The sequence below is a fragment of the Cottoperca gobio genome, chromosome 9 (genome assembly GCF_900634415.1).
Source record: "Cottoperca gobio chromosome 9, fCotGob3.1, whole genome shotgun sequence".
Lineage (NCBI taxonomy): Eukaryota > Metazoa > Chordata > Actinopteri > Perciformes > Bovichtidae > Cottoperca > Cottoperca gobio.
Window position 1 is genome coordinate 4,153,849 of NC_041363.1, and position 10,927 is coordinate 4,164,775.

Here is a 10,927-nt window from a genome sequence, read left to right on the forward strand (position 1 = left end):
ATTACAAAGCTCTTTCTCCTAATTGAAAATGCAGCTAATAGCTTAAGTGTTTGCTATCTGGGATAGCTAAAATAAAGAGAGCTCACTGTGTTGGGGCGATTACTATATACTTGTGACTTTGGGTTTTGCACCCTGGAGCAGCCTTTTCAGATGTATCTCTATCACTTCCATCTTTCTAGACGCTCTCCACTGTCATTCAATACAACTAAAGATTGTGCTGCGTGGCCTGTATTGTGATGCTAATCGCTATCACTGCACACCATTTGGCTTCTTGCACTGCGACCTATAAGGAATTCTGATGCACGTTTCATGGCTAATAAACATGAAACTGTTTTGGATGAAATATTGCAGCAGTTTGAGACAGTTTGTAAATGCACCATTATAATTTGCATAAACAGCTGGTAGTGTTTTGGAAAGTCCCCTGCTGTACTTTGTGTTCTTATTACAGTGTTTGGCACAAAATGTAACGCACACACACATACAGGGGGGGGGGGGGGGATTCCATTACATTTTTAACAACTAAGGCTGCTCCCTTGAGCTGTAGAGGGCAAGGAATAACAAAGCTGAAGGAAGTCTCAGCTCCTTACCTCTGATGGGCTATTAGTTATTCTAGCTAGCAGAAGCCCCATTAGATCTGCCATTTAATGCTCCCATGCCACATTCTCACACATTCTCACACGAAAGCTACAAGATTGATGAGCTGACCATCTCACCTCAAGCCTCTTTGGTGGTTGAGAAATGCCCTGCAACAGATAATCTGACAAAGAGCTGATTTAGCTACCTGTGCACCTCCAAGTATGTGACATTACGGGAAACTATGACACATACTGGCCTCTCCAGTGACTTCAGTAAAGGACACAACCAGAATATAAGTGGTGCTGCAGTGCAATCCCCTGACTTCAAACGTTGTACCAAATGATTTATAAGGGTGCACGTGGAATATAGGTAATGAGCTGTGTGGGAGTGTGAGATAAAACTTTGTCTCTGAGCTGCGCTGACAGACACAATGGAGAAGAAAGATGTCTCCTGTACTTTACAACATGTCTGGCTAGGACGACAAAAGGTGCAGCTAAGACTCCAGTGACACAATGTCTTTCCCCAAAACTACACGTCCTGTTAATCACACTTTAACCATACTGCCAAAAAAAGGTGGAGGACAGAGGAAGACAGATGCATAGCATTAGAGGGGAAAAGACTACACAGGTGAAAAAGTGCCTAATTAAGCATGAGCAAGTTGATTAGTCTTTCTGTCAAGGCTTTCTGTCTCAATCCCTCTGCGCCGCTCACCGGTTCAGAGTCCGTCGTGAAGGAGTCTGGCTTTTCAATTTGAACTTTATGGACAAAAGTTTCACTTGTGTAGCCGAATGTTCTTTATGAGATTAAACATAATGAAGATTGCCACTGCAGCAGTACACTAAAGCCAAACAGAAATCGGGCCCAAATGCATAATTAATCTTTTATTTGGCTGCAGGCCTTTACAGTGTTCTCCAGCCTGCGGTGACTGTTTGAACTTTGTAAATTGAGTAAATTCCTAAATACATAATTGCTAGAATTGTCGAAAATGAGAATGGGACATATGATCAGCTGGTGTGATAGTAAATATTTACACATTTAATACAGCAAGAAAAAAACAACACAAAACTCACACCACTCGTGTTTTTGCTACAGCTGTTGTAGCAAACGCACAGGATAGAAGCGGACCACCTGCACGGTGACTTGCTCTAATCATTTCTTATCATACTATTCTGGACAGCAAAACCATTTGTGAATAAGTAATAGGCTGGCGGATAATACGTACATTCATCAATGAGCTCTTTTGTGTCAGGAATGAAAGATGGACCTATTTTGTGCATAATGCATCTTACTGTAAGTTCTCTAGGGAGAAGAGCTGCCACTGCAGTTTCAGCTAATGGGAATCATATTTTAGCAATACAACTGTATGATTCAGAACAACAGCTGGGTAATCATGTGGAACTGTACAAACCCAGCATATTGTAAAACAAGCCACCATGCACTGACCTTTGCTTCCTTATCCCCAAACAGACAACAGCAGAGGAGGGAAAATAAGTATTTTTTCTCCAATTGTTAGAAAATTTACCTCTCATGCCTCGCAGTGGAAATGGATTTTTGGAGGGCAACGGTCATACCTCGCATTCCCTGGAGCCTGAGATGGTGTAAGTGTAAGGTCCTGTCCCATTAACCAGCACATCCATAGTCTCTGAGTGTGACGGCTTGTAGTCCACATAGTACTCTTGCAGTGGTGAATTAAGGGAGCGCTCGGTCTCCCGTGAGTTTTTCTGGCGCTTTTTAACCGCCGAGCGCTGCTGAAGCTGTTTTATGCTGCTGGGATAGCGCTTCCACGAGACATAGATTACCAGTAGAATTATAGCCACGGATAACAGGAGGGCCATGCTACCGGCTATGATCTTGTGGAAGGACACATACTCAGTGTCTGGCAGAGGGATGGTGGAGGAGGCCTCAGAAGGAGCAGGGGACGCTGTACTGTTCCTGATCAGCTTGGTATCCTCCACAGACTGTGTGGAAACAGGCAGCAGCTCAGGTGGAAACGCAGACGTGAGGGGCGACGTCGTTAAGGGGATGGGGGCCGGTGTCGCTGTACAGATGTTATAGGTGTCCACCACATCGGTCACTTTCTCTCCTTGTGCCTCCTTGGGGCCGGCACAAATCATAGTGGACTCCTTGTTACCCTTAAAGGCCTTGAGCCAGGCCACCAGGGGACATATATTGGGGTTACAGTACCACAGATTACCAGCAAGACTAATGGTGGTGAGGGAGATCCAAGCCTCCACCGCCTGCTGAGACACGTTGGTGAGCTTGTTGGAGTCCAGGTTAAGAGTCTGCAGATTAGGGAGGCATTGGAATGTACTCGGGTCCAACACTTGGAGCTCATTCCCCGAGACGTCCAGCTTCTGCAGGGACGTCCACATCCACGGCAGGCCCTGTGTAGCAGTTTGATATGGTTCCATTGCAAATAGAGCGCCCGCAGGTTGGTCAGTCGGGGGAAATGAGCAAAGTTAATCTTGGAGAACTGGTTGTGCTCCAGATGAAGCTCGATGAGTTTCAGGAGTCCTGCAAAGGCGTTACGCGTGAGGCTTCGGATCCTGTTGTAGCCAATATCAAGAAACTCCAGGTTGCGACAGTCAAGGAAAACTCGCATCGGGACAGTTTTTAAGGAGTTTGACCTCAAGTGTAAACTGAGCAGTTTCCGTAGTCCTACAAACTGATTAGGAATCAGAACCTGCAGTTTATTGTAGGAAAGGTCTAGATTACGTAAATTTGGGACATCGTGAAAAGTGTTGTTTTTAAGCTGCATGATCTTATTCGAGCTGAGAATCAGTTCTTTGAGCCTCCGTATCCCATGGAAAGCCTGGCCGTCCACATCATTGATGTAATTGTGGTCGAGGTAGAGCCAAACTAGTTGACTCAGGCCTGCGAACTGGTGGGTTCTGAGGTTCACCAGGCTGTTGTAACGCAAGGAGAGGCCCTGTGTGCCTACAGACACATTGCTTGGCACGTCACGGAAGGCGTTGGATTCACAGTATATTATTTTCCCATCACATCTACAGCTCTGGGGGCAGGGACGCTCACGGATGCCGCTTGGAGCAGCAAGCAGCCAGGCAGGCACCAACACTGTGAATACAAGCCATCTGAAAAGCACAAGAAGTCCTGCAGACACACAGAAAAGTGATAGACTTCAGATTTCAGGCTTAAGAGCACAACGTATGTACAAATCAGGACCACTATACACACACTAGAAGAGAATAAAACAGGATGAAATATTAAATGAAATTGAATCGGGGGACCAAACATTACGACCCACACTATGAGGCAGTTGTTAACAGAAGGGGTTATTTGCAGCCTACTTCATTTGCATCCCTGTGGCAGATCTAGACACACACTTACATTCATTAGCACAGTCAAAGTCATGCTCTTGAACATTGGAAAGGAGATTGATAACCACATGCATCAGGCATATTCCGTCAAATAGTTGCTGAGAGAAAACCCTCCATCCGATTCCCCAGCCTGCAGTCTTCCCTCATAAACCAAAAGGGGGCAAAGACACCAGCGACATTATCTTTAAGTGAATTGTAATTAGGAAAACGACTGAAGACTTTGAAATGCAGAAGTAGCCCACCTTGCGGAACGGTGTACATACCCATATTTGCGCGGTGTCGGCTCCTCCTCATGGTTAGGGCTCTCTGTTGCATGCGTCTCAGGTCCACATGTTAGACGCTCTCGGCTTTTTGTCCAAACAGTTGGACACGCACCCAGGACGCCTGAATGCCCGGACAATATACGCACTTTGCACCGCAGCCAGATCCGCTTTGCGCACAGCCGCACACCTGTCGGATATGTGAGTGGCTCCAGAAGGTGCGCATCAACCCCAGTCTATAGTTTCTTACGTTACCGCACAACATCAGCTTGATAATGCATATTTCAGACTGCCACCTTACAAAGCCCTTGGGTGGGCGCACTCAAGCTTGGAGCCTCATGAAAATGACACTGTTGAGCGCGTGCTTTGGGAAGCTAGAAGATACATTTTAAACACCGAGTCGCTAATTGTTGTGGTTAAGTGGCAAGAAAAGACACTGGAAACCGACCAAGTGAAGAAATTTGAGAGGAATAAACTGAGGTCCAAACCCGACAAGTTGGATGTATCCAGACTGAGACGAGGACAGCGCAGGGAAAAGGCGCAGTGTGCTGTGGATAGCTGTGGATAACACCCGTTGACCGTGGCATCAAGAATAAATCAGTTGTATAGCAACAGGAATGGTGTTGGTGGAGGATTATACTGAGCTCACCGCTGCTCGTTTCAGGATTTGAGATGCCCTCTCCTGGTCACATAGTGACTCTCCGCAGCCCTCCCCAAAGTACACTTCATTGTCCTCGTGAGCACAGCCTGCATATCAATTCAAGCAGAGGAGCCGTCTGCTCGCTTTGTGAGGCGACAGCTTATATTTGAGCATTTTTACATACAAGTCATTGCAGGCATGAACACAAGACAAAATAGAAATGTTTGTAACTTTTATGAACTGAATTGTCATCACACCCATGACTACAGAAGCATCAACAGTATAAATACTCATTATACAACATTTCAATATTTAACGCTGCAGCCAATGAACCCCTAACAACATATTGCATATAAATAAATACATGTATATATATTTATATGCAATATGTTGTTGGAATATAATTACTGATGCATTAACATTTAATTTGGATGCTGCAGCTGGTGGTTTTCATTTTATATATCTTTGTATATTTTATTTAAAATCAAGGCTGAAGACTTGTCCTTTTATTAAATAAAATAATTATTAATTTCTTACTCTGCACTGTAGGTTTAATTATTGGACTTTATACCTGAGTTAAGTTTCAGTTTGTTATTTGTTTGTCATTTTATAACGTGCACTTTGTCTCAATACTGTTAATGTTTTGTGTAAAGCCTTGTTGTTGAAATGTGCTGTATATGCTCTGATGTACGCCTTTATACTGTTTAATCTATAAGAAAGTATCATATCTTAGAAGTTCATTACTCTATATGTATTGTAAAATCTTATGCTGCAAGTAACAAAGTGGAAAAATGTAGTGAACAGAAGTATTGGGGCATAAAATAAAAATAATATTACATTGAGTTAATGTACTTAGTTATTTCTTACACTATAATTAAGTCAATTAGGCGTCCGTTTGCTGTAGTGGTGCTTTCTGCCTTTAGTTTAATGCAGGGGGGTCAAACTCATGTTAGTTCAGGGGCCACATGCAGCACAATCTGATCTCAAGTGGGCCGGAGCAGTAACATCACATCATGACAACCTGTAAATAACAACAACTCCACATGTTCCCTTCGTTTTAGTGCAAAAAATACAAGTTCATCCTGAAAGTGTTCACTTTTAATGAACTCTCTTTTTACAAAACATTATGAACCTGAAATTTCTTAAGGAAAAAAGTTGCAATTTCAACAATATTATCAGTTTATCATTTACACATGTGTGTTACAACGTACAGATCAGTGTGTCTACAAAGACACAACACATTTAGTCACAGGTATCTGGAACAGGATTTTACTTTATGATCAAAACAACTAATCTTTACACTTTGCAAAGTCATCCCGCGGGCCGGATTAGACCCTCTGGTGGGCCGGTTTTGGCCCCCGGGCCGCATGTTTGACACCCCTGCTTTAATGCATTAATTGCTATTTTACATCATATTTGTAACTGACACTGTATCAGCAGTGTAGCCGGGCTATTTCTGATCACATTGCCTGGCTGCAAAGTCACAGTGTCGGCAAGAGTTGTAGCAGCCCCCCTCTAACTTCAGAAGCACCCCCCCCCCCCCCCTGCATTATCTCAGATGTTATGATTCTTAATTAGTGCTTCACAGGCTGGTGGACCTATAGTGAAAATGTGTCTCCATAAAACTCATTAACAAGCAAGAAAATGTGCATTATGTTCTACAGGTCTGTAGACTTAATGTATTTATAATAAGCGAGTAATTTGACATTTAACTAGAAATACTAAACCAGTCATAAAGCGCCGTTGACTGGCAGCGCAGGATCAGCGTACAGAGGAAAACAACAGATGGGTTGCAAAGCATGTATATTTTTTATCTCGTTTATTTGGTTTTGAATGCCAGTTTTTTTTAATCCATGCCAGGAATAAAAAGCTAAGAAATCTGTGTGTGTTTTTGCACAGCTCATTGCTGCGTATGGGATTGACACTGAAATGCATCACACGTAAACAAAGGGTGCTCTCAAGGCCTCATAATGGGACTGTGAGTCAGGGTCAGAGTCATCACTTCTAATGGCTCCCTCTGCACTCGTACTTAATGAGGAGCGCAAATTACCAGTGATGGACATTAATGAACTCACATCGCAGATAGTTTTTGTCAAAGAAATTGGTGGAAACAAAAATAAAACTGATGCATCTAGCACTTTAGTGGCAGTCACTGATTTAATTTCCATTGTTAGATCAATAAGCTAACTGGAGTTGAAGGACAGGGCAAGAACGTAATACACAAACTCTCTCACACACACACATGAACAGAGTTTGTTAGACTCAAGCGTGACTGACTGCTGCACCAGATGAAGGTAAAGAGACACAAACATGTTTTTTTAAGAAACACACAATAACCTTTATAAAGATTAGACCAAAACTAAAACACGTCACAAGGCCTCTAGCAAGGTTTGCTGCAATAGATTTTCAAACTGGATAATAACAGTGGATTGTACCTGGTTCTTCTTATCTGCGGGAGGAAGTGTGACACATATTTCTTTCTCAGTTTATCAAGATATTTCTCTTAGAGTGCCGACAGAAGTTTTGCAGCAATTTGAGCTACAGCGTTTGTATTTTTAGGAGTGAATCTTTTCCAAACATCCTGAGACATGTCACTGCTTGATTTTCTTTTTACTAAGAGGCTCTTCCATTAAACTTAAAGTTCATCATTATATAATTGTATTAAAGCAAAGTCAACGCTGATCTTTGACTGACATAAATGATGAATGGGCTGTATTTATAAAGTGCTTCTCTAATCTTTGCAATCACTCAAAGCGCTTTACGACACATGTCAGCATTCACACACACTCACATTCAGTGTCTTGCTCAAGGACACTGAGACACTGAGACGTGCTGACTGCCGGGGACGGGGATCGAACCACCGACCCTGCAACTCTCCACCTCCTGAGCCGCAGCCGCCCTGATCTTCTTGGTGCCGCTGAATGGATCGTAGCTGTGTCAGACTTATGATTTTCAACAGTGACATATGTTCTGTATATTACAATGTTTTACTTGCAGTCATTAAAACATTTAAAAATCATTATGTCGTGAAGTGTGTGTTTTTCATTAAAGGTACGGATATACTTCCACCCTTTCTGTTCAGCATTTTCTGAACTCCAAAGAGCAGATGGTTCATTAATAACACCTGTCAATCATTAGGTCCCCACTTCATACTATAAAACAACATCATACTCACACTCGACTAATTCAAGGCTTAGAAATCTACTTCACACAGAAATTATTAAGAATAATTATATAAGTAAACCAAAGAAATCTAAATGCCAGCGCACATCAGGATACAGACACTATTTACTTTGACAAATGACATTTAAAAACAAGAAAGAGATTCGTTTAGCAGTAGAGTTGAGTGTGTGTGTGTGTTTGTGTGTGTGTGTGTGTGTGTGTGTGTGTGTGTGTGTGTGTGTGTGTGTGTGTGTGTATGATAAGCAAAGCATCACACAACAGCTGCACTTCAAAAGTCAATGATAAACAGAAGCAACTGTGTATAAATATAAATACATTTCTATTAAGACATTTCCAGAAGCTGCCGTACACAACATAGAATTATGTATAAAAGGGTTAAACATTGATATATATCAGAACATATTTAAGTTATAATACAACAGACATATCATATAATGTCTCGTGTCCTTTTGACATTAAATTGGGCCATAATCACCATTTAGAAGTTGTACTATTGTATCAAACAATTAATACCTTTAGTTAGTAGTTATAGTTTAGTTTTAGTTATTATTATTGGTTATAATGAAGAATATACTGTAACATTCTTGTGTGTGTGTCAGTGTGAAAGCCTTGATCTCTTTCCTCTTCATCCACAAGTGAAAACACAGCTCACGTCTGCATACCCTCAATCTGTTAATGATATCTATCCACTTATCTCCCCGTGTAATCCCACTCTTAGAAATCGCAGCACGTCGCTGTTGTGCAATCATCCCATCGTTGAAACTCCCTGAGGTCGGTGCATCGATTCTTATTTGTGTTGTCGAACAAATCCAACATGACCCACTTTTTCCAAATTTCATCTGGCTTTTGCAAATGTGAGCAATTCAGAAATGCATCGATCAATAATTAAGTTTCACAGTATGTTTCTAGTCCTCTCTCAACATTAGAAGGAACTTGTCTTTAAACCGTGCCAACGTATTGATGAGGATTTCTCTCTTTGTATCTTACGGCTCGTCAAAACAACATTTCAAATGACGTGGATTGTGTTTTAGACTTTGCGACCCGCTGACTCCTTGATGATCTGTCGTTTTTTATAATGTTCCCACCGGCGTCGTCGAGTAAAACTCCACTCAAGAGAGCAGAATGGCGCTCTCTTGACATGAAGAGCATGGAAACCCAAGGTATAGTGCCACCATATGCACTCACCTCGCTTTGCAAATAACTCAGCAACCAAATTGCTTCCTATGAAACTTTAATGACTGTCTGTGACTGACTGAGCCCTGAATAATGGAGCGAGGGAAGGACCTGCTTTTTCACAGCATTATGAATCCAACTAAAACAGAGAAGAATGTATGAATAGTGAAATAATTAGACACAGTGTTGATGAAGGCGGCCTGACCCTGACTCCTGAATGTGTAACTTTAATTATCCACAAATAACACGTACAGAATGGACACAGTCCCAAAACACCTGGCAGCTGATCTCCTGCTGCTTCTGACACTGGAGTGAGAAAGAGAAACGTACTGTATGCGCTTCTCTTCTGATGTCCTGTGTATGATGTCCATATCACAATTCACTGATCGTGTCTGTGTGTGGTTCTAATTTAAATAAAAGTTCTTATAATGTTGCCTCTGCTGCACGATACTCAAAGCACTGCAGGGATTCTTTACGTTTTCTGAAGAGGGGAATCTGAAAAGTTGTTCATCTGACGTGGATTCACATTCTGATTCATGTTCAAGGAGCTCTTTTCTTAGTTTGTGTGAGAAGCAGCTCATATCCTCAGACCAATTCACATTTAGTTATTTATGTTAAACAAAGTGCAGGTTAAACCAGGCAAGACACGTGTTAAACCAGGTTAAACCAGGTCAAACCAGGTAAAACCGGGTAAAACACATGTTAAACCAGGTTAAACCAGGTCAAACCAGGTCAAACACAGGTAAAGCTAGCTTGAACGAGGCAAGACACAGGTAAAACACAGGTTAAAACCAGGATTAAACCAGGTTAAACCAGGTCAAACCAGGTCAAACACAGGTTAAACCAGGTTAAACCAGGTCAAACCAGGTTAAACCAGGTCAAACCAGGTCAAACACAGGTTAAACCAGGTTAAACCAGGTTAAACCAGGTCAAACCAGGTAAAACACATGTTAAACCAGGTTAAACTAGGTCAAACCAGGTCAAACACAGGTAAAGCCTAGCTTGAACGAGGCAAGACACAGGTAAAACACAGGTTAAACCAGGTTAAACCAGGTCAAACCAGGTCAAACCAGGTAAAACACAGGTAAAACACAGGTTAAACCAGGTTAAACAAAGGTTAAACCAGGCAAGACACTGGTAAAACACAGGTTAAACCAGGTTAAACACAGGTTAAACAAGGTTAAACAAAGGTTAAACCAGGTTAAACCAGGTTAAACTCATGTTAAACCAGATTAAACAAAGTTTAAACCAGGCTAAACCAGATTAAAGCGGTTTGAGCAGCGCTCTTCAGAGTCTTTCTTGCAGCAACATTCGACAGACCTTTTATATGATGTCTACCTTTTCAAATATCGCTCTCATGCATAAGAAAACACAGTTCTGAGAAGACGCCTGTGAGGATCAGCTGGTAATGTATTATAGAGATGATGATAATGGGCGGCTGCAATTAAATCCTGCGTCAAGCAGCCACTTCACAGTTCCCTGCAAAATGAGCATTTCCCTGAATGCATCACAAATGTAAAGATTCTTCTTTTGCAACTCTGTTTTTCCATTTGTATGATTCTTCATACATAATGCATCGCGATGGCATAGCACTGTGCACATGAGACCATGGGGCAAAGAGATTTCTTTATCAAAAAAGTGTTCTCTAGTTGTGCCTATAACGGCTCTTCCTCAAATGTGAAGAAATAGAAGAAGAAGAAGTTGAGGTCACGACAGGTAACATGTTTAGACTTTTGTTTCTTCTCCCTTTTCACAAG

At 41.9% G+C, this 10,927-nt stretch overlaps 1 protein-coding gene across 1 annotated transcript in view; it reads right to left on the reverse strand.

The window, feature by feature from the left end:
- The window catches only part of LOC115013017 (leucine-rich repeat transmembrane neuronal protein 4), a 42,233-nt gene extending 37,493 nt beyond the window's left edge, over positions 1-4,740 (reverse strand). The window contains 3 exon segments of the mRNA XM_029438964.1: positions 2,148-2,971; positions 2,974-3,687; positions 4,178-4,740. Coding sequence (XP_029294824.1) covers positions 2,148-2,971; positions 2,974-3,687; positions 4,178-4,229 — 1,590 coding nt within the window. The 5' untranslated portion in view covers positions 4,230-4,740.
- Positions 4,741-10,927: the final 6,187 nt, after the last annotated feature.